The sequence below is a fragment of the Solanum verrucosum genome, unplaced genomic scaffold (assembly GCF_900185275.1).
Source record: "Solanum verrucosum unplaced genomic scaffold, falcon-dt-bn FXZP01000279.1, whole genome shotgun sequence".
Taxonomy (NCBI): Eukaryota; Viridiplantae; Streptophyta; class Magnoliopsida; order Solanales; family Solanaceae; genus Solanum; species Solanum verrucosum.
Window position 1 is genome coordinate 1,578,057 of NW_026020289.1, and position 25,259 is coordinate 1,603,315.

At 30.1% G+C, this 25,259-nt stretch overlaps 2 protein-coding genes across 3 annotated transcripts in view; one reads left to right on the forward strand and one right to left on the reverse strand.

Annotated features, from left to right (window-relative positions):
• LOC125834427 (ethylene-responsive transcription factor SHINE 3-like) overlaps positions 1–25,259 on the reverse strand; it is a 388,745-nt gene that overhangs the window by 2,697 nt on the left and 360,789 nt on the right. The window lies entirely within an intron of this gene.
• Positions 13,552–24,250, forward strand: LOC125834417 (protein IQ-DOMAIN 21-like). Of its 2 annotated transcripts, XM_049513562.1 has the most exons (5): positions 13,568–13,591; positions 13,758–13,876; positions 22,096–22,377; positions 22,453–22,770; positions 23,602–24,250. In XM_049513562.1, exons 2-5 carry the CDS (start codon positions 13,781–13,783, stop codon positions 24,142–24,144), a joined length of 1,239 nt encoding a protein of 412 aa, XP_049369519.1. In that variant the 5' UTR covers positions 13,568–13,591; positions 13,758–13,780; the 3' UTR covers positions 24,145–24,250. The 2 variants fall into 2 exon arrangements, 1 of the variants encoding a protein (XP_049369519.1); XR_007443348.1 differs by lacking the exons at positions 22,453–22,770; positions 23,602–24,250 and having other exon boundaries at positions 13,552–13,657; positions 13,754–13,876; positions 22,093–22,217.

Genomic DNA, 25,259 nt, shown 5'->3' on the forward strand with positions numbered 1-25,259 from the left:
TGATGAATTATGAGTTAATGCATACTTTATATGAATTATGCACATGAACATGGACTATACTTATGACTTTCTCAATGAGCTCTACTTAGTGTGAGTGGGGATATGGGACTTCACTTATGCATTGCACAAGTAGACCATGTATGGGGTTATGGTGTGGTTTCCTAATGCTATGAAGATATATGAATTTATGCATGTATGATATGGATTGTTGCTAAGAATAACTTTACTTGTTATAAGCTATGAACATGAATGTCCCTTTGTCTATGAGTGTTGGCTATGGATAAGGTCAAAGTAGGTTATGCATGATTATGATGACCTAAAAATGATACTTAATGTAGATAAGATTATGGGATCTTATCTATGCATTGCACAAGTATAACCTAGGGTTACATATGTGATGGTTCTATTATGATGAGATGATCTTGGTATTTAACTATGTGTGTGAACTATGTCTTGTGATGATTGGGGTATGCATTATGTTTATGTTAAAGATTATGCTTGTGATTATGATGATATCATTTATGCTATGATGAATTGTACATGAGTTGTTTTATGAGCTACATTCCTCAACTATTTCAAGATGATGTTCAAAATTGGCATATAGCATGGTTTCAACTAAAATGTCTCTTTTAGCATGTTTTAAGGATTTTTATGCATGGCTTCCATACTCAATACATTTTTGTGTTAACCCATATTTCTACATTTTCTATAAGTGTAGGGTTTGGTGATATCAGCTTCCACCCTCGTGGCTAGGACCATAGTACATAAAAAAGAAGAAGATTGGTGAGTCATCATAGTATTCGAGGGCTTCACCATTATGTCCCTTAGGTCTTCCTTTAATGTTTTAGACTTTTGTAAGGGGTGTGTCCTTAAGATTATATTCAAGTGTTATAGATGGTTTGAGACATGGTATTATAGTCTCCCTCTTGTTTTATAAAAGACTCCGATTGTAAAGAAAAGTTCTAAATTTCCGCCCTTTTTTTCCTATGCTCTTATTTTATGATATGCTATGAGACTTGTACGCCGTGTCACATCTAGGGGTAGCCTTGGGTTGTAACAAACATGGTATCAGAGCACAAGATTTTGGGATGGTTTTAGGATGTCTCAAACCACGTCTAGTAGAGTCTTGTTCATAAATATGAAGCGCGCCACATTTATGAATAGGAGGCTATCAGATGTTAGGAAAACTTTACTTCTTCATTCTCTAAGTCGTGCCATAGAGTTTAACTTTATTAGGTCTTTCTCTTAATGTGTGCCCTATGGTTTTCAAAATATTACTACTTCAAGGGCTTACGTTGAAAGGAATATGGAAGACAATAAGTAGCAAGAGGTTCCTCTCCAAGCTCCTCCCCAAGCTCTAATTGTCCCCATAGGGGAGTATGTGTCTAATGAGAAGATTAGGTATGGTTTTCAATTGTTGGCTCAAGTCGGGAAAGAAATTTTGGAATTCTATGGGTCAAAGATGAAGGAAGATCCTCAAGAGTTTATAGATAAGGTCTCTAGGGTGTTGAACTTTGTGGGAGTGACTCCGGTAAAGAAGGCAGAATTGGCCGCTTACCAATTGAAGGATGTTGCTCAAATGTGATTTAGTCAATGGAAAGAGGCGAGGCCAGTAGAAGCAGGCCCCATGGAATGGGAAAGATTTAAAAATGGGTTCTTTGATAGGTTTTTCCCTTTAGAGATGAGAGAGGCTAAGATACTTGAGTTTATTAACCTTCGTCAAGGTAGGATAAGTGTTGAGGAGTATGCTCGGGTGTTCAATAAATTGTCGAGCTATATGCCTCATCCATAGTGGCTGACCCTAGAATGAAGATGAGTAAGTTTGTGTTGGGTGTATCCTACTTGATAGCAAAAGAATGTAGTATGGATATGCTTGAGAATGATATGAATATTGATTGTGTTGTGATTCATGCTCAACGGTTTGAAAGGGAGAAACTTGAAGAGAGGTCTAGAGTAACAAAGAGGTATAGAGTTGATAATGACAATTCCTCTCAAGAAATATTTTATGGTCGATCAAAGCTCTTCCAAGGTTCCCCCAAAGTTTGACCAAAAAAGGGCGTCTACCCGAAAATCTCAAAGAGTAAGTGGTAGTGGATCTTATGTGATTAGGCTTACTTGTGCTAGGTGTAGAAAAAGGCATGATGGTAAGTATCTAGCCGACACGAAGGGTTGCTATGGTTATGGTGGAAGCAACCACAAAGTGAGATATTGCCTAGTACTTACCACTTGGGGAAGAGAGAGGAAGAAAATTAGGTCTGATGTTCTTCAAGCTAGAGGTGAACAAGAGTGTCCTCCTAATGTTGCTCCCGGTATGTGTTTCATGCTTACTTTTATTTCGGTAGTGCTTGTCTTTTGTGACTTGATAAATTGGACATGATGAGCTTTTATGTTGTCTTTACAATACATTGGTTTGATTATGGTTATGTGTGTATGTTTGTATAACCCAACTTAGCCATAATGAATTTTAGGATGTGATAGAGGATTTGATGAATAGTGGTGTTTAAGTGATGCCTATAGATGTTGAGTGAGTGGACTCATTTAAAAGAGTATAGAAGTGTAATTCTCCATAGTTTGGAATCACCTTGTGTGATAGATGTGAAAGTTGAGTGATAACTTGCTCTGACCTTAGAAGTTGAAAGAAATGTGCTTAGATAGCAAGGTCGTTGAGTGTTCTAGATGTTCATGATTTGGATTGGCTTGAAATTCTCACTTTAAGAGGTTTAGTGAGTTTGAGAAGTTTAGTCATATTTTATCTTTATCTAAATTCACCCTAATAGCAGTCCAATGCCTCTTAGACCTTACGTGGGGACGCTAGACACATTTTAGAGACGAAAAGCATGTGGTGGTGGGGTAGGGGTAGTTTAGGCCCTATGGAGATAATGACATCGATTCAGTCTAAATGACAAACCTTGATTTTGTCTGTCCCTACGAGAAACCGACCGAAATAAGAAAAGTTGAGTGCTGATCCTAAAGTCCTTCAGAGTCTCCCTTTCCTTTGTCCCTTTATTTGTTTATTATTATATTTGCTTGAGGTAGCTTAAATAAAAATATAAAAATCGTTTATTCTATTTGATTATGCAATTTCTGTCTCCTCGCTCCTCTTCATTAATTGTTTAAATATTTATTTTTCGCTTATATTATCACATAGTTTTTGCATGCTTAATTAATTAAATGAATAAATGAGTTGAACTTAATTGTTTAATATTAGTTACCACCTAGCAAACATGTTTAATTAAATAATAATAAATGAAGTGACCTTAATTGCTACTAGTAACCCCCACATAAATTGCATGAGATACGGCCGGGACCCACATTTGTGGACCTCGAGGGATGCCTAACACCTTCCCCTCGAGGTAACTTGAACCCTTACCCTGATCTTTGGTTCGTTGACCTTAGCTAGAATTAGTTTAGGTTAGATAGGTGCCCTAACGCGCCTTAATTCGTTAGGTGGCGACTCTTCAGTTCTCAAAAGCCCAAAAGAGTTGTTAGGTCGTGCATTCGAAAGGAAAAACCCGTTTTGAGAAAAACGGGGTGCGACAGTGATGATTGGGGTATGCATAATGTATATGTTGGAGACTATGCTTGTGATTATGATGATATCCTTTTTGCTATGATGAATTGTACATGAGTTGTTTTATGAGCTACATTCCTCAACTATTTCAAGATGATGTTCAAAATTGGCATATAGCATGGTTTCAACTAAAATGTCTCTTTTAGCATGTTTTAAGGATTTTTATGCATGCTTCCATACTCAGTACATTTTTGTGCTAACCCATATTTCTACATTTTCTATAAGTGTAGGATTTGGTGATATCGGCTTCCACCCTCGTGGCTAGGACCATAGTAGATCAAGAAGAAGAAGATTGGTGAGTCCTCATAGTATTCGAGGGCTTCACCATTATGTCCCTTAGGTCTTTCTTTTATGTTTTAGATTTTTGTAAGGGTTGTGTCCCTAAGATTGTATTTAAGTGTTATAGATGGTTTGAGACATGGTATTATAGACTCCCTCTTGTTTTATAAAAGACTTCGAAGTTTTAAATTTCCGCCCTTTTTTTTCTATGCTCTTATGTTATGATATGCTATGAGGCTTCTCGAAGCCTTGTACGCCGTGTCACATCTAGGGGGTAGCCTTGGGTCATGACAGTTATCCACGAAATTGTTGTATTCAAAGAGTTCTTGAGTAGTTCTTGTTTTTTGTTAAATTCTTGAACAATGGAGGTTGCGATTTCTTTTCGTGTTGTTGATCTTCGGTAAAAGTTGTATTGCCCAAAGGAATTGTGTTGAATTCCTCATGTATTTGTGTTGGATTTGAGAATCGAGAAGAGTTTAGGAGAATTCCCCTATTCTAAACGAGTTAGGACCCTAAATTGAGCATAAAATTTTGTCAGATTTTATGGGTATGGGTATGGGTGTGGGGCGGCGCGCCACTCATAGCCCAAGGCTGCACTTCAGTAGTTCAGGCCCTGGCGCGACGCGCCAACAGTACGCCAAGGCATGACTTCTGAAGTTCAGGCCCTAGGGCGACGCGTCACACAGTACGTCAAGGTCGCTTAACCCTTTTCTTTCTGTGCTTAATTTCCGGACTTGTTTCTTTGACTACATTCTCTGTTGACACCCAATTTTGACCGACCTTTAACCTTTTTGGATTGCTATTCGATTAAATATGTGTTTAAAAATATATTTTGAGTTTAAAATTTTAATTGATTTTTGCCTAAAAATTGTACATTTTTAGTATGTGTGCTTTATAAAATTATCATAAATATTATTAAGATATTTTTTAAATTATTAGTAAAGCTCAAAGTAATTATTTTATTCAAATGTTTTAAAATTTAAGTGATGTTAATTATATAAAAAATATTATAATATGTGTAGTATTTAATTGAATAGCATTTCTTAAAAATTTCCTCAAAATCATTTAATTTATAGCCTATTTTATTCTAATTCCTTTCAATTCTAGCCTAATCAATTTTCATTTATTTCAATAATAACCATCCCCTCATTGCAATTCTAGCCAAATTTATTTCAAATTTGGCCATTCCAAATCCAATCAAATCTGATTTTAAGCCCTTCCTTTAAATCTTGACCGTCCATCTCATTCCGTTTAAATCCTAGCCCTTCATCTATAATTAAGTCAACGGACGAGATCAAATTATTTGAACCTTTCCTATTTTAGTCCTAAGAAGACCAAAACCCTAAAATACTTTCATTCACTCATCCTCTCCCTCTCTCTAAGGCAGCCGCCTCCCCTCTCTCTCCTTGCCATTTTTCCGGCGAAAGCCAGCAGAGGAGACGATGTTTTCTCCCTCTCTTCTCCTTTCCCGGCGAGACCACCACGAGGCGTTGAGCACCGGCGAAACCTCTCTGCTTTCTCCTCTCTCGCTGGCAAAGACGAGCAGGCAGCAGCTCCGCTGCTCTGCCTCTCCAGCGCTGCTTCTGCTGGACAGCAACACCGGACAGCAACACTGGCAGCAGCAGCCTCCATCGCTGGCAGCAGCTCTGACCGGCAACAGCGAACAGCTCCTCCACCAGCAGCACCAGCGGCTCCAGCACCGGCAGGCAGCAACCAGCAGCAGTGTACAGTGAGGCCAGCAGCGGCACTCAGTCGCCTGCCTCCTCTTCCCTCTCTCGCTTCTGGACAGCAGCTCCGAACAAGTGAACAACAAGTTCCGGCGGAGCTTTTTGAGAGTTTCAAACTGTTCAAAAGACGGATCTTTAACAGATCCGTCCGGGTACATTTCTTTCAGATTATTATCGCATATTTAGCAATTTTACTCTTCTTCCTGTTTGCAATATGGCTTTGATTTTTTGATATGGAAGTTCTATGCATGCTTAGTAATTGTAGAAACCATTTTAATCTTAAAATTCGAACGGCTAGTGGTCATTTCCAGATTTTATGAATTATGTTATGTTTTGATACTTGGTTGAATATAATCATGTGTTGCTTCTGCTTGTTTGGTTGATTCGTACTACTACAAGATCGACATAAAGTTTTTGACTTTCCCTAAACCGCTTCTACTATAATTATTCTATTTAATTACTATCGAAAAGTTTTTCCCAATTTGTTTTGATTTGCCATTGTGATGACTTGTTCTACTTACATGATAATGGTATGTAGTATAATTAGTGATCTATAAATTTTTTTTGAAGTGTTTGTTAGTAGATCATTTATTGTCAACGACTCTATACATGTTTATGCATGATAAGTGCATTTAAATTGATCTATTTGTAGCATGCGTACATATATGTGGCTGATTTGGTTCTTCCTTTTCTTAAAGGAAAATAATATTTCTTGATTGATGCTTATTTGTTTATTTATGGTAATTTAATATTAGGTAAATATTTATTTTCAACCGGTTCTTGCACTATTGAAAATTCTTAATCATTTCTTTGCCATATTTAGTTGCTCATTATTTGGTAATAATAACATTTTAAAATCTGATTTTGGCTTCCTCCTTAACAAGGAAAATATATGTTAGTGAATATTTCTCACCTTAATTAAAGCTTAACCAGATTTTCTTACTTGCTTATATTCGGTAGAAAATAAATTAAAATAAGTCTAATTTTGGCTCTCCTTTAAAATAAGGAAAACTAATTCTTAATGTCTCCTTAATTATTTCTTTTCCTTTTATGTTGTGCCCTCCCTTTTGTATATAAATAAAGCTCATAATTCCTCAAAAAAAAAAAAAAAAAAAAAAAAAGACTCATACTCACACACACGGTTGAATACTCTCATCCGGACATCTCTACACATTCATACATTTACTCACGTCCTAACTTGCTCACATATTCTAATTCTAAGTAAAAAATAATATTGCTCTCTCTCTACTCTTAAAAAATAAATAAATTAAGTTTTCCGGTAAACATAAAGGCTTCTCTCTGTGTTGTTGTTTGCTGTGTTCGGGTCGTTCTTCGGATTAAGTTCGTCTTCATTGCTGATATATTTTAACTGCTTAACTGGTTGGTACTCTTCATACACGTATTTAATTTTGTTCTTACATCACTATTTAGTTACTTATTTATTATGCATAAGCCCCAAAATTGGAGAATCATAAACGAAGGAAGCACCCATGTCCTTTTTATATCTCCATCTCCTTTCATTGTGTGCTTGTGTTTGCTTCATGATTATGTCTATATAATCGATCTTATAAATAATATTTGTTTTTGTTATATCTATATGCACTCGCAGTATTCCTTTCTTTGGTTTAGCAGGATTAAACTAGAAGCTCAAGATATGGAGAGTCGCCATAATAGAGAAGGATAGACAGGCTGATTTCATATTTTTGCTATTTTATTATTTTGTTTTATTTTTTCTTGTCATCGTTCTATAATAATTTGTAAACTCTTAACTCTCTCTCCTATATATGTAATAATTTGGGGGATCGTCTAAGGGAGGGATGGGGATTTACGTGCTACGTGTTTACCTTATTGCTATTTAGGTTGTGTTAGAAAGCATGTTGATAGGTTGTGTCCGCCTACTTGCTCACTGTTTTGATATACCTCTGTGTAGATTAGTTGGTTTTTGCTTAATTTTGGTTTAAATATATGTCGTCTTCCTTTTGCATACCCGAATGTATATTATTGACATTTAGTATAAAAACAAATGATAAAACAAAATATGATATTGTAATTAATCATCTATTTAATCTTTATTTACAGTTCAAAGACGATCGTGTCTTAATTGCTCACTATAATATGCTTTTGAATTAACTTTTAACCAACTTCTTAATTATGAACAATTAAAACATTGATATATGTCTGCTCCTTGTGCCATTCAATTAAACTGGTCTCTTTTATATAAAATGAATAAAATTGTGAATTTTGTCATAATTCATTTTAAAATATATTTTCTGCCATTTTTTGTTTTTTTTTTTAGAAATCACATCTATATGTTTAAACAACTAAATAGGTGATTTATGTGTTCTCAAAAAATAAAATTGTAATCTTTCCAATAAATTGGTTATAGAATTCATGCTCATAGGATCTTCAAATAATTAAATTTGTTCTAAATTAGAATTTACGTGTTGAAATAATTTGTTAATTGTTTTATATGTTATATTAAATTTAGAAATCATGCCTATAGGAGCTATAATATTTTCGATCACTTAGAAATCATGTACGTAGGTTTATAAATAAATTTTCAGCATGTTCATTTAGAAACCATGCCTGTAGGAGTTATATAATTCTTAATATATTATTTGGGTGTAGAAATTATGCATATAGGTTTCAAGTGATTTCTCATTTCCTATTTAGAAATCATGTTCTTAGGATTGATAATTAATTATTGTATCAATTAATGTTAAGTAAAATAAAATAAGAAGTAATTTGTCAACGTCTGAAATAACTGTAGCAATTATGTTACATTCCGGCCACTGTTAAACAATCATAATAATTTTGTTGTCATTAAGAACTGAATTTGATTAACTATTTTTCCTACATGCTACACTTTGTCCCATTTAGACAAATTACATTTAAAGTAGACTCTGCCTTAACATCATGCTGGTAATACAATTGTTCTTAAATCAATAGCTAATCTGTCCAGATTTCATCTGCATGAAATAATTAATTTCCTATCTCGTAATTAAATGTTTTTACGCCTAAGATCAGCTACTAACTACTTTATGCACCAACTAAACTGCTACTCTTAATTTAAGCATCTCTGCATTAGTAATAAATCTGCTGCTGTTTTTCTAAAATAAATTTCTGCATTTGTATGATCACTTTTCTGCTATATTTCTAAAATCAAATAAATAAGTTTGTTATGTCAGTAATTTTGCCCCCTTTAAAATCAGTTGCTTAACATAGTGCTGCATTTTGTAATAATTTCCCGTCACTCTTAATTAAATAATCATCTTTTAACACCATGTGTATATCTGTATGTTAACACACCTAAGCCTAAGACCTTTCACTTTATGTGTGTTTGCTAGCATGTTTAAATTAAAATCTAGAGGCCAATATGAGACTCTACGTGCTAAATGCTTGTCCAAATTGTTTGACTTGGTGTCTAGGTGGGCCTATTATATTTTACTTTGTCTAAATTCACCTTAGTAGCAGTCCAATGCCTCTTGGACCTTACGTGGGACGCTAGACATCTCTTAGAGACGAAAGCATGTGGTGGTGGGGTTGGGGTAGGGGTAGTTTAGGCCCTATGGAGATGATGACATCGACTTAGGCTTGAAGAGACAAATCTTTGGTTTTGTCTGTCCCTACACGGAAGCCTATTGAAAAAATAAAGAAAAGTCGAGTGCTGATCCTAAAGTCCTTCAGAGTCTCCCTTTCCTTTGTCCCTTTATTTGTTTATAATAATTATATTTATTTGGGGTAGTTTAATTAAAATAAAAAATGTTTGCTTATCTATTTGTGTAATTTCTATCTCCTCGCTTATCTCCTTATTGTTTAATATTTATTTGTTGACTTATCACTTAGTCTTGCATGCTCAATTAATTAATTAAAATAACTAAAGTTTCCTTAATTGTTTAATATTATGTTATCACCTAGTGACATGTTTAACTAACTAATTAAAATAATTAAAGTGCTCTTAATTGCTTAATGTTGTTATCACCTAGTTTTCGCATGCTTAATTTATTAAATTAATAAATAAATTGATTTTAATTGTTTAATATTTATTCATCACCTAGTAATCATGCTAATTAAATAACCAAATAATGAAGTGACCTTAATTGCTACTTGTAACCCCCACATATTGCATGAGACACGGCCGGGACCCACATTTGTGGACCTCGAGGGATGCCTAACACCTTTCCTCGAGGTAACTTGAACCCTTACCCTGATCTCTGGTTCGTAGACCTTAGCTAGAATTAGCTAGGTTAGATAGGTGCCCTAACGCGCCTTAATTCATTAGGTGGCGACTCTTTAATCCACCAAAAACCCAAAATAGTTGTTAGGTCGTGCATCAGAACCCGTTTTGAGAAAAACGGGGCGCGACACTCTTGTTTGTATTAGCTTCTAAAGTCTCTATTAATCCTTGAGAGATCCTACATGTCCTAATCACATGTCTTAACTTACATTCCAAAATAAAGTAAGTTTAAGAGGAAAGTTCAGGAGATCCTTTTGAGTCATTTTGAGAATTCTTTTGTAATCAACAATGATTTTGAATCAAGTCTTGAAAAAAGTAAATATCAGAATTATTGAGTGTATTTAGAATATGATTTCACCTGGTGTATTTATAGAAGATATTGGTGGAATTTTTTTCTTTGCACCAAGTTGTTATAATTTTTTAAATTTTTTTTATTCATTTATCTTCATAAACGAAAAAGATGAATAACTGATCGAAGTCCGAAATTGCTATTTACAATATCAAAAGTAGGTTAAATATTTGATTGATTTAATGAACACACCTATTTGAAATGACGACATGACACTCATAATCTTTAAATCTTGGATCCGCCTCTGATTAAATCATCATGAAAACCATTAAGCAAGCTCCATAAAAAAACTAATAACCAACTCTCTTTCTCTTCATGTCCTGATTCAATTAAAGCCATAGCCCGTACGTGAACCTCTGAGTTAGACCTTGCAGACGTCGAGGTTCATGCTCAATTTGTATCTATTCATTAACTCTCCATGTTTCTTTCCAAGTGTTAAATCACTACCATCAAGGGCAGATGCACATTATATTAAGGGGTGTCATCCGATACTACTTGGTCGAAAATTTATATATATATATATATATATATATATATATATATATATATATATATATATATAATATGTCAATGATTGAGCTTCCTAGCTCCTTGGTCAAGTGTGCTCCTAGTAAACTATGTGTTGTGAGTTCAAACCTTCACAGTGCCGGATTTTATTTTATTTTTGTTTATGATAAAATGACTCCCCTTTATCATAAAAAAAAAAAAAAAAATCTAATTTTGAATTAGGCTTGACAACTTATTTAAATTTTGATACTGCTTAGAAAAGAGTCTAAGGCCATCTCCAACCCATCTCTATTTTACTCTCCATTCTCTATATTTGGAGAGTAAAATAGAGAATGGGCACCCCAATTCACCTCCAAATCACTTTTTCAATATTTTATTATTATTTTTATTACTTTCTAATTAACATATTATTTTACATATAATATCATTAATTAAATATCTAATCTTCATAATTCTTTTTAAATATTTTTAAAAATAGACTTTAATCTTGAATTAATAGTTTTTTAATTTTTTTAATTTTCGTCAATAATATAATTTGATTTTATTATTAAATTTCACTATAAATAATACACAAAATTAAAATGATAAGATGAAAAATTTAATTGAAAAATACAATACATAATATGATAATTTAAATACGAGATAACAATACAATACATAACATAATAATTTAAATACAAGATAAAGTATAATACATAATATAATAATTTTAATACAAGATAAAATACAATACATAACATAATAATTAATTTATCACAATAATAATTTAGTAATCCGGTAGGTCGTTTCCAGATATTAGCACTATTCATAAAAAAATTAGGATATGATTCAGAGAATTGTTGCGATTGTGGTTGTGATTGAGGTTGTGATTGAGGTTGTGATTGCGGTTGTGATTGTCGATTTCTTTTTTCAAGTATTAGTTGTTGTTCTCGTTGCATGTAGTCACTAATATTTACAATCACGTTTTGCAATTATTGCAAGACCGTTACGTTTTTTGGAGAAAGGAAGTGTTACATGATATAATGACTACATGTATTATACTGCACAACATGATAATTGAGGATGAAGTGATCTTAATATACCAATTCAAGATGTCGTAGAGGCTCCAACTCCAATGATAGAAATTGTGGTAGATGAAAATCTCCGGTTTGAACAATTTTTAGCTAGACATAAAAAAATTAAGGAAAAAATGTTCATTTTGAACTCCATAATGCATTAATAGAACATTTATGGGAGCAACGTAATAATTTTTAAAATTGAGTGTTCATGTAATTGTATTTCACTTTTATTTGAATTTGTCCATTAATTTGTATATTATATTATATTTTCTTGCAATTTATGTTATTTAAAAATTTAGAATAAAATATAATTTTATATTGAATAAAAATTTTGATTTTTTTTTTTATATCACATGAAAATTATATAAAGTAATTATTTGGGAAAAAGAAATAAAGGATTTATATTATGAAATAAGAAAATAAAAATGAAATATAAATAATAATATAATATTGAGGAGAGAGAAAACGCTTTTTTAGAAAGTAAAATAGAGAATTGAATTGGAATTGGTTATCTGAAAAAATAGAAAAATTTATATTTGGAGAGTAAAATAGAGTGTAGGGTTGGAGATGCGCGTCACTTGTGTACATGTGCCATCAAGTAATACTCCTACTTCTCATCATGACCATATATATATAATTGTACAATGTACAATATAACTTGGTTGGATTAATAGTATTGTATTAGTATGGCTTAGCTTAAAGTTAGTGGTCTAGCGATCCAATAATAAGTTCGCGCATTGGACATAATTCAATCTTTTAAGATCAAACTCTCTCTATATAACTAATATACACTAAAAAGTAAGTATAGAGTCAAATAAATATTTCATAATTTACTATCTTATTTCACAATCTACATTTCGTGAGAATGAGGGCAGTGCACATACTTGTAACTTTAAGCCAACTTGTTAAAAGTCAACTGTGTGTAGAATTGTTAGCTAAAGTCATTGTAACACAAAGAACAAAGAGTAGAGGAAAGCTACTACACATACACCTTGTGAGAGTGATAAATACCAACGGCAAGCGAAGTTCTAGCATGTTGTAAAAATATAAATTCAGAATTTAAAGTTTATAAATTTTTATAGCGACACTAAAAATTAAGTGTTTACATTAAAATATTTATAAAATTTAATTGACTAATAAATAAATAGATAATAAGAAGAAGATAAAAAAGTTACTGGTTCCGTGAACCCTGTACATGGTTCTAAATCCGCCCCTGACTATTGTTCCCAAAAGTCAATTGGTTTTATAGCCCTTTACAAATTACTCCTTATATTTCAATTTGTTTGTCTTATTTTTCTTTTTAGTATATTTAAAAAAGAATGTCTTTTTCTCTAATTTGACGACTTTTTAATTTCAACATCTCTTGTGAATGTGTAAAACCACAAAATTAGAAACTGTGATACACAGTGGCGGAGCCAGAATTTTTAATAAGGGGTTCGAAATCTGTAAAGTAAACACACAAGCTAGTGGAAGGGAGTTCGACATCTATTATACATAAATAATAATATTTTTCGCCGTAGGGGGTTCGGATGAACCCCCTAAGTATATGCTGCCTCTGCCCCTGATGATACATTGCAGACATCTTTAGTTTAAAAAATAAGTTTCAAAATTTTTCTGTACTTTCTTAAATTTTATGTCAAGTTAAACAAAGACATACGGTACGAGCAGTTTTTAGTTTTATATATATGTTTTTCTAATAAAACTTTAGTTTTACACATAAAAGAATAAAGAATAAAATCTTTACAAGGTCATTTTTTATATTTATTTATACAAATCATAAAAGGCAATATATATTCACCCATTTTCCCATCCCATCTAACCACTTCAACCATATTCTATTAGTGATCTCATTATTAGCATCTGGTACATTCTTTCTGCAGAATACCCCACTTATTAATTCTTCATTTTTCTCATTCATAACATATTATGGTACACAGAGATCATACTCCCATGTTTTTTTTTCCTTTTGATTAACTCATTGCTATTTTTTTTCTTTTTCCAATATTCTTAATTGAATGTTTCCAGGCAGAAAATAAATTTATTTGGCTGAAAATGGGGAAGAAAGGAAGTGGTAATTGGTTTTCCACTGTGAAGAAAGTCTTTATTAAACCTTCTTCTAAGGATTATTCACCAGCAGATCATAAAAAGGTTAGTTATTCACTCTTCTCATCGATAAATATTGCATAGAATTAAAACGAAATTATCGATGATTTTTAGTTTAGTTTGCTTCTATTCCTTCCAAAAGGATAGTTAATTTGATAGATTGGCATTGTTAGTATCAGATTATACAAATGGAAGCAATACTACTCAGATCTAAGTTATACACATTGACAGTATAATAGCAACAATTCACTATAGTTTTACAATTACCTTTTAAGTGATCTAATTATAGAAATATTGTGTACATGATCCACACATTAAAATTTAGATTGGTATATAATTATATGATTAAAAAAAATTGCAACATATTTTTGTACTACTGGTTAGCCATTTTTCTCCCTCACCAAACGGCATTAACTAATAATCTTAGAACACATATTGGTCCCCTCTAAAATAGGGCCCCTGTCGAAAGGCAACAACGTAGAATTTATGACTTGTTGCTTTCATCCACCTCTTCTATGGTTCACGGTTCGATTTGGTTTGGATTTCACTTAACATAAAATAAAATTAATTTAGTCGGTTTTTAAGTTATTAAAATTAAATCAAATCATCCAAATATAATAAATATTTATTGATTTGATTATTAGCAATTTTGGTTTAATTGTTTGATTTTTTATTATATATGGGAAAAGGATCTGATATATCCCTCAACTTTGTCATTTAGAGTTGATATACCTCTCTTTATGAAAGTGACTCATATATACCCCTGCTTATATACAAATGGCTCACATATACCCTTTTCCTCTAATGGAAATGAAAAAAAATTAATTTTAATTTAGTTTTTTATTATTTTTTTAATAAAAAATATAATCTCATATGGGTATATTTAATCCTCCTCAAACATATTTTTTTTACTTTTTTTTGTTTCAATGACTAATTTAGATTTATTATTTTGATGGTCAAATCTATTTATGTTTCACTAATATTCTTGTAAAACTTATTATAGATGACCAATTTTTTTTCTTCAAATACAAAAATTAAATTACAATATATATAAAAAAAATAGTTCTAAATTATAATATAGCCACAAAAAAAATAGTTTTAAATTTTTTTACTTTACAATAAGGAATGAAAGAAAAAAATAAAATAAGAAACTCAAATAATGAAAAAAACTTTCACATATAACAAACACAAAAATCATATTTGTATGATATAGTTATAGTTTGCATAATTGCGCTTTATAGCAAACATGAATATGCATATTTCGCTATACATATACAAAAGAAAGCAGTTGTATATAATATATATCTGTTTCAGTATACATATACAAAAGATCAATTGTATAATCTGTGTTTATATAAAGCGAGAAAGAGAGAAAGGCAAAAGAGAACTGGGCAGGAAAATATTTGTATTGTATAATTATAAGTGTATAGGACGAAGATATATGTATTTGCATGTGTATATACAATTTTCTCTCGCTTTATACAAACATAAATGCAATTTATACATTTCTATTTGTATAATAAGCGAGAGAGGCGAGGGAGAGATTGGCGAGCGAGATCTGGGAGAGTGGCGAGCGAGATTTGGGAGAGTGGCGAGCGAGATCTGGGAGAGGGGAACGAAAATATATGTATATGTACAATTTTATCTCGCTTTATACAAACACAAACTCATTTTATACATTTGCGTTTGTATAAAAAGCAAGAGAGGCGAGAGAGATAACGAGAGTGGCGTGCGAGATTCACTAGGAGAGAGGCGAAATAGCAACAGTTTGCTATGGGGTACAATTAAATCAAACAATATTTATAGCATTTAATTTGAATTAATAGTTTGCTATTATATACAAATTTCTCAAAAATAATTTATGTACGAAAAAAATTAAAATATACCTTGAACTTTGCTAGAAGAATCATATATACCCCTAAATAATTTTTTTTAAAAAAATTGAAAGTCAAAAATATAAATTTAAAACTAATTTTTTCAGTTCCGTTAAATGAAGGGTATATGTGAGCCGTTTGTATAACGGTAAGTGTATATATGAGTCACTTTCATAACGAGAGGCATATCAGCTCCAAATGACAAAGTTGAAGGGTATCTCAGGCCATTTTCCCATTATATCTTCTTATTTAGAAATGGGAGTTTGGAGGACCAACATTGCACTAAAGAGTTGGACTAAAAGCTATAAAAATTGTACATTGAGGCCCACCAAAAAGATGAACTAAAGTAACTTCATCTAATTCTACTTTTTCTACACATATTTTTCTTTAATAAAATAATTATTGCCTCCATTTTAATTTTTATTTTTAACATTTATTTTTAATTTTAAAAGATTGGAAATTTTATGTTAAAAATTTTAATAATAGAAAAAATTATTTATTTAACTTTTATCATCATCAATACTACTAATTTATTTGACGTTTTTTCTTAATCTTCATCTCATCATTAATGTTATTTATATAATTTTCTTAAATCACTTATTTTTTCTTTTTTAACTCTTTTATATATATAAAAGTTGGATATGTAAATGATGATGTGACATTTCTTAGAAGCTAAGATTACTATTTATCTAATTTCTCCAAATTTTAATTTTTTTTTGAAGATATCATATGCAAATTTATGGTCAAACTTAAACTATTTGATTCTCGAGAAATAAAAAGTCTCACATAAAATGGGACAGACGAAGGATAACTCTCAATTAAATTTATTTCACTTTTTATTTTCCATTTTTAACATAATTTTTTCAAGTTCGATTTCTAGGAATTCTATAGTAGACCCATTTAAATTTTACTTTTTTTTTTTAAATTAGAGAACTTGGCCGCATTTCGCGCGATCATTTAAATTAAATATTTTTGATTAATTTTATATTTACTCTGTTGTTTAATCGTAATATTATTATTTGTTTTAATAATATGAAGATTGTGAAAAAAAGTAAAGCTTCACAAATTTTACATCTATTAAATGAGGAAGAATATATTTTTTATCAAATAAGTTAAAATATATTTGCTAATAACAAATTCTTCCATTGCATGAAGTTGATCCTTTAATATATAATATATATTTCGGTCTACCATTCTCCTTAAATGTCTAAGAAATATCTCATAATGTCAAATAACACTGTAATACTCCCTCTGTCCCTAATTACTTGTCCACTTTTAAATTGACACATTTATTAAGAAATCAATTAATGACATAGTGAGTTTATCATTTTACCCCTATTAATTATGAAGTAGATGAAAAGTTTTGCAATTTTCAAAGTAATTAGTCATTTAATTGAAGGTATAATAGGTAAAAAAATATTCTTTCTTGATTTGTCAAAATGGACAAGTAATTAGAGACAACTATAAAAGGAAAAGTGAAAAAGTAATTAGGGACAGAGGGAGTACTAAACAAATGCATCTACAAATGAAATTTATATTAAAAATATATTGAATAATGACGTAATGATACCTCGATAGAATTTCCTATCCATTTTAAAAAAAAAAAACCTTCACCCTTTCAATTTCGTTATATCTTCTTATTTAGTAGAAGAATCATCATTTATTATATTCTATTCCACCTTAATTTGTACCATCAGAGTTTTAAGAATAAACATTAAATTTTAAATCGAAATAAAAAATCATTGAAAAATGACAGAAAAAATAATAATAGTATATGAAAATTAAAATAAGGTGCAAGAAAAGCCTTTTCACGATAATTTTTTGAAATATATTGATAACAATTAAAATGAAGCTGTTATTTTATCTTTAAAATTAAGTTTGATTGAATTGAATTAGTACAATGAGAAAAAATATTAAACTAATAACTTTTTAATGTTATTAAATGCATTTTATTTTTAATTGAGTAGTAGATTAAAAGTTCCGAATTAGGATATTAAAATAATATCTTACTCTCTCCTTAATTATTATCGTATTGCAAACATTTATTTTCCTTAAATCGTGATTCATTTTCCATTTACAGTTATATCCAATTAATTTCTAATGTATTGAATGTGGTTATGGCATATTGAAATAATATCTTTATCTTTCCTTAATCATAATAAAATTATAATTTAACATTTATTTTTCTGAAATGATAATTTTGTTTTAATTCCTAGAACATATTGTTTACTATATTGAATGTAATTATAATAAAACATATTGTATTTAGTATGACAAAAGAACTCAAAAATTGGAGAAATTAGATCAATAGTAATCTTAGCTTTTAAGAAATGTCACATCATCATTTACATATCCAACTTTATATATATAAAAGAGTTAAAAAAGAAAAAATAAGTGATTTAAGAAAATTATATAAATAACATTAATGATGAGATGAAGATTAAGAAAAAAGGTCAAAAAAATTAGTAGTATTGATGATGATAAAAGTTAAATAAATTATTTTTTCTATTATTAAAATTTTTAACATAAAATTTCCAATCTTTTAAAATTAAAAATAAATGTTAAAAAAAAAATCGAGGCAATAATTATTTTAAAGAAAAATATAACCAAAATTGTCAAAAAAAATTGATAAAAATAAATAACTATCTATTAGTAAGAATGGTGTCACTACATTTTCTATTTTAACTTTATTGTTACGTATGGATAGAAACTTTTAGAAGAAGAAATGATCCAAAAATTTAAAAATAATGATTCCTTAAATGGTGATTCCTTTTCCATTTATAGCTTTTCAATTAATTTTTAATGTATTATATATGGTTATGGATATTGGAATAATAATTTTATCTTTCCTTAATCATAATAAATTATATTTTAACCTTTGTTTTTGTGAAATGATAATTTTCTTTTCATTCGTACAACATATTGATTAATATATTAAATGTAATTATAATAAAACATGTTGTATTTAGTATGACAAAAGAATTCAAATTTTTTAAAAATTAAATAAATAGTAATCCTAACTTCTAAGAAATGTCACAAATATATATATATATATATATATATATATATATATATATATATATATATATATCTAAGAAAATGATATAAATTACATTAATGATGAAATATGAAGATTAAGAAAAGAAGTAAAACAAATTAATAATAATATTGATGATGATAGGAGTTAAATAAATCATTTTTTATATTTTGTAAATTTTCAATATAAATTTTTCAGTCTTTTAAAATTAGAAAATGCTAAAAAAATAAAACTAAAACTAAAAATCGAGGCAACAATTATTTTAAGGAAAAAATAACAAAAAATGTCAGAAACATTGATAAGAATAAATAAGTATCTATTGCTAAGAAGGTGTCCTATTTTAGCTTTATTATTACATATAGATAGAAATTTTAAGATGAAGAATGATCCAAAAATTTTAAAAATAACAAATCAATTATGTAAAAATACATGTGTAATTCTTATAAAGTTATAATAACTAATTTCTTCAAATAAATAATTAAATGAAAGAAGAAAAAGTAATTAAGAAAATAATATAAATAACACTAATTATGAGATTAATAGCATTGATGAGGAAAGGGACTAAATATGATCATCTTTTTAAATTCTTTTTTAAGAAAATATATATAAACTTTAATTAAAGATAAATAAGAAAAAAAACTTTAATTAAAGATACAAAAAATCAAGACAAAATAAAAGAAGAAAGAAATTAGAAGAATAATGAGGTTGAAAGAAATAATATCTAATTTTCTCTCTTTTCAAATCACAAAATAAATTTTTGCTTGTTCTCCTCCTAATTTGATACGAATTTCATAAATAGAATAATTTTTTCTCCAAATAATTTTTCTTACCCTTTGAAACACTAATCAGCCTTCTTATAAATTTCTCAACCACAATGAATTTTCTCTCCTTGTAAGAGGAATAAACATTTTTTCAAAAAGTCTTTTATTTTGAAAAGAATTTTTTGTTACATAATCTCTTTCTTTACATCAATGTCTTCACAAGAATCATGAGATATTCTCTCTTTCTCTTTTGTTAAAAGAGTCACATGACCTAGAAATTTGATGGACATCTTAGCGACAGAAGTTGATACCATATATTGATCATTATCGTCAAAAGAAGAAGAGCCAAAGTGAAGAAATTTGTTCTTATTTGTTACAAATGCTCAACTATTTTTTATTTATTTTATAGGCTAAATAATTATAAACAGTTATAAAAAATGAATAGTTTTTATCTTTTCATCTTCCATTTTCATTTACTTAAATCTATATTAGTGTAATGGATGTTATAAATGGCATAATTAATCGGGTATGACATAAATACTTTTTTTTAAATACAAATAAAAAATACAAAACAAAGATAAAATGTCAAAAAAAAGGAAAAAAAAGATGAATAGAAATACTAGTCATAGAGAGATGCCACATCAAATTGTCAATATTCAGCTTTATATATATATATATATATATATATATATAGGTTCATGCCCTTAGATGTTATTTTATTACTTTAGCTGGCATCGACATTTTTGTAAATCTGATATCTACTTTGGAACATTTTATAATGTGGCATAGGCTGACAATTGAGATCATAAATTTAAAATAATAAAATTTAATTTATTATAATACTAATATCAATATCATAAAGATATATATATATATATATATATATCATTTAAAAAATATATAAAAAGTATTATAAATTGTAATAATTAACCGCTTTATTTTTTTTAAATCATATAACTAATTTGATTTACACTCCAAAATTCATAGGTATCACATAATTTACACATTAATTCTTCATTACTTAATATATGTAATTATATCAATGACATATAAATTGAAATAAAAAAATTACATATTTTATTTGAAAATCACGTAATAGTACTATAAGGTATAATAATTAACAACTTAACATATTTTAAAATTTTAGTTGACTCTCTGAATTCCATATGTCTCATGTAATTGAGACATAGAAAAACATATATTGGTTTAAAATTAATAAAAATATTATAAATTATAATAATTAACAACTTAAAATTTATAAAAAAATCCTTTAAAAAAATTTAGTTGGCTCTCCAAATTCAATCGGTATTACAATAATTAAAACATAGAAATTAACATAGATTGGACTCCTGCTGACATTTATGTTTCCTTTTTCTAATTTTTTTCTTTTATACTTTATATAAATAAATTTTTTATGTAAAAAGTATTATAAATCATAATAATTAATAGCTTAAAATATTTCAAAACATATAAAAAGTTTTTGTTAACTTTCAAAATTTCATCTATACCGCATAAATTGGGAGAAATATAGATATATAGATATTTTAAGTTGCTAATTATTGTGAATTATAGTACGTTTGATGTAATTTTCATATATATTACTCGCTTTGTCTTGATTTATGTGATACAAATGAAATTTCAAAAGTCAATGAATTTTTTATAAGTTTTTTTTTATATTAACTTGTTAATTATTGTGATTTATAATATATTTACGTAAAACATACTCTAAATAAAAATAATTAGCAACTTAAAATATATAAAAACATACTAAAAAATTGATTAATTTCAAATTTCATATGTACCACATAAATTAAAACAGAAACAGTAACATATATTGGGCCCCGTGTTGGCACGGGGTCCCATATCTAGTATATAAATATATAAGACCTTATAATAACACACATTTATTAATTCGGTTGTTCGTTTTTTAACTATACATAACTATACACTTCCCTTCCTTTTCTACTACTCGTTCTCGACATTATTAAACAAATAGATGAAGTGACAACTTTTTTTAGGTAATATGACATCATTTCATTAAAATATACTCGTAAGAAGTCAAGTATATCTCTCTTCAATATCGTAAGGCTTCCAATGTGATTGCGTTGATAATATATGATAATTTTGTGTATATAGTAGCGTTATAACACATGATAAAAATAATAATTAGACACTCCTAGGTTATATTTTGCGTGTATTCTCAAACACCATTAAGTAGATAAATTAATCACATAAAATATGTCTCCTTTAATTATACATATCAACATCAATTGAAACACGTATGAAGTTTTAGGTATGGTTTATTGAGACTATTGCATATGATTAAAAAAGATGGCATACTTAAATGGTTGACTTACTTATATAATGGATGTTTGAGAACGCGTCCAAAATTTTGAGTCCAAAAATTTAATACTCTCATGTCTTTATTATTCATCAAAATAAACACCAGTTCAAGTGTCTAAAAATTTAATACTCTCATGTCTTTATTATTCATCAAAATAAACACCAGTTCAAGTGTCTAAATGTAATTTACTCGACAAGTTTAAGAATTCAGAGCCTTCAATTGAAGTGATTTTGTATGGTTATCAGAAGGAAAAATTACAGAACCAATGGCAAGATGAAGCTCCAGAAGTTGTCTCAGTTGTACAATTTCCAGCAGAGAGTTCTTCAGATCTTACCAATAATCGAGAGAGCAATGACAATTCATCATCTTCGTTGGCTGAAGATCGAAATCATGATATTCATGTCATCGAAGCCACTGTTGCGGTTGTTGAAGTAGCAACTTATACGGCCCCAAAAATTGTGAAATTAGATGGATACAACAAAGAGGAAATTGCTGCCACCCTAATTCAATCATATTACAGGGGATATCTGGTAAATTAAAAGCCAATCAATCATCCATCTTATATATAAGTACTGTTCAAATATACATTTTGCCTAATTTTGCAGGCAAGACGTGCTTTGCGTGCCCTTAGGGGATTGGTGAAGCTGCAAGCGCTAGTGAGGGGGCATAGTGTGCGGAAACAAGCGCAAATAACAATGAGATGTATGCAAGCATTAGTACGGGTACAGTCAAAAGTACGTGCACGAAGACTCCAGTTGCTGCAGAGCAAGGTGGAAGAAGTAAAATTGCGCTCGATTATTAGAGAAGACCAGCACAAGAACAAGATCCTGTCTAACAAACAAGAGACAGAAGGCTGGGATAACAGGAACCAAAGCATTGAAAAGATCCTACAAAACACTAGAAGAAAACAACACGCTTATCAGGTTAGCCAATACATAGCAAAAGCTGTCATATATATTTACTCCCTCCGTTCCATTTTATATGAGCTTGTTTGATTTGACAATGTTTAAGAAAGAAAAACTTTTGAAATTTATGATCTAAAATAAACGATAGATGATTGTTTGGTTATAAATCATTTCATATAGTTTAAAATAAACATTTTAAAATTAAATTATTATTTAATATAGAAATGCATCATTTTCTTTTGAACTACTAAAAAGGAAAATGAGTTATATAAACTGAGACAGAGGGAGAGGGAGTACTAATGTAGTGTAACTACCTTCACATTAGATGCAATAATCACTTGGGGTCGTTTGGTTCATGCAGGACTAATTATGACTCAAATATTGTTATACAAAGATTAATAATATTGATATATAGCAATTAATGGTGTATATAAGAAATAATTAACATAGCACTTTTCATTTAATCCTTGACAGGGAGTTTTTATACTTACACAAATACTATGACATGTTGAATCTCAAAAGTTCTATAAACCACCACAAATATTTTGACATATCACTACAATAAATACAGCTTAGAGTGACAATAATATGCACACTAACAAAGAGTAGTGTTACTATTTACCACATTAGTTAATTGTCATTAAATTTAACGTCATTATATATTTTTACAACATTTACAAAGAGTGCTAAAATGTAATTGTCATTAGTAATCGCATCTAAAAAAACATATTTAACAATAATTAAACATTTGTTGTTAATTAATTGCTGGTAAAGCTTAGAAGTCTAAAACATCTCATTTTCCCCCTTAAACTCCATGCTCTTAATTTGTATTGTCTAATTATATGTTAGCAACAACAGAAATGGTTGCACTCTGATCCAGATGATGATGAAGAATGTTTTTGCAATGAGCATGAAAATCCACAACAAAGTTGGAATTGGCTTGATAGATGGATGGCTTCTCAACGAGAAGGCTCCTATGTGTCATTGTCCATCACAGATGACATATCAGAGAAGACAGTAGAATTGGACCCATTGGGCTCAGAAGATGTCAACTTAGCCCATCACATTCTCAGTCCAGTTGAAAGAAGCCCATATTCATCCACTCAGTCCAACATGGATTCTGTCCCTAGCTACATGGCTCCAACTAAATCTGCAAAAGCAAAAATAAGAAGCCCAGGCCCAATAAAACCTAAAAGCCCACCAGGAGTGGCCCAATGGAATGCAACACCGAAGAAGGTGACAACCCGTAGGTGGAGCTATGATTCATCTGCGAGAAGCCCAAACGCGAAAACTTCTGCTAAATGGATGGCAACCTATAGCCCAGAAACACGTGTACACGACAGGGCCTCACCTATGGGAGCCCCTGCTTGCAGATATAATTATTATAATTAGATATTCTTGCACAAGTTCAAATAAATGGATATTTTAAATATGCAAATGTTATGACATAATTATATATGTTCAGTACACTAGAAATAAATCTTCATTTTCTTCTTGATTTCAAAGGCTTAATGTCACGTTTCTCACTTTCCCCATGATCCTCCTGCATAACCTTTATAGTTAATGTCAATATTTACGACTATCATTTGTATGCCTCCATGTAAAGCTGTCAAAAAGGATTGGTCCAGACCCACCCGGCCCAAGCCTCGCAGGTCAAGGAATTTGAAGGGCTAGGGCAGGCTGGCCCTTCATTTGGTAGGGCCTGAAAATGCTCAACTCAACCCAACCCTAGAAGGGCCAAGGGCTGGGGCGGGCTAGCCCTTCTTTTTATTTATTTTTTCTTTTTAAACTTGTAATTTTATAACATCAAGAAAATGAGAAGATTTCCAAATTAAATATGACAAATAATGGTGTTGTTTCAATAACACTAGCAAAAATTTAGTGTAGTTAGCATGTATCTCGCATACCAGATATGCGAGTGAGATAAGAAAGTGACAAGCAATATGGGAGGGAGGCGAGGGTGCGAGATTTGTATATGTATCCTAGATACATGTGAATCTACTTTGATAGAGTGTATCTAGAACAAATTAACCTAATTTTGAGTTCATATATTCTGAGATACATGTATCTGGGTACGAAGATTCATAATATTACAATATAGCGTGTATTCAAATTATTAGATTATATACTAGTGAGATTATTGTAAATTACTCTTGAATAAAAAGTTTTGGCCTATGGGCCGACCTCGGCCCAGCCCCGATCAAGCCTCAAGGGCCAAGGGCTTATATGGGCTGGGCTTATAAGCCCTAGTTTTTAAATGGGCATGAAAAATCATATCCCAACCTTATCCCAATAACGGGTAGGGTTGGGACGGCCCCATGGGCTAAACCCATTTTGACAGCTCTACCTCCATGTAATACTATATAAATAGAGGTATAAGAATTCATATTGTACACACCTCCATTTCGATTTTTTTTTTAGCAACTCTTAACTCAAATTTTTTAGATGATGTGTTTAAGATCACAACATATTAGTGGTCGTTTGGTAGGGTGTATAAAAATAATATC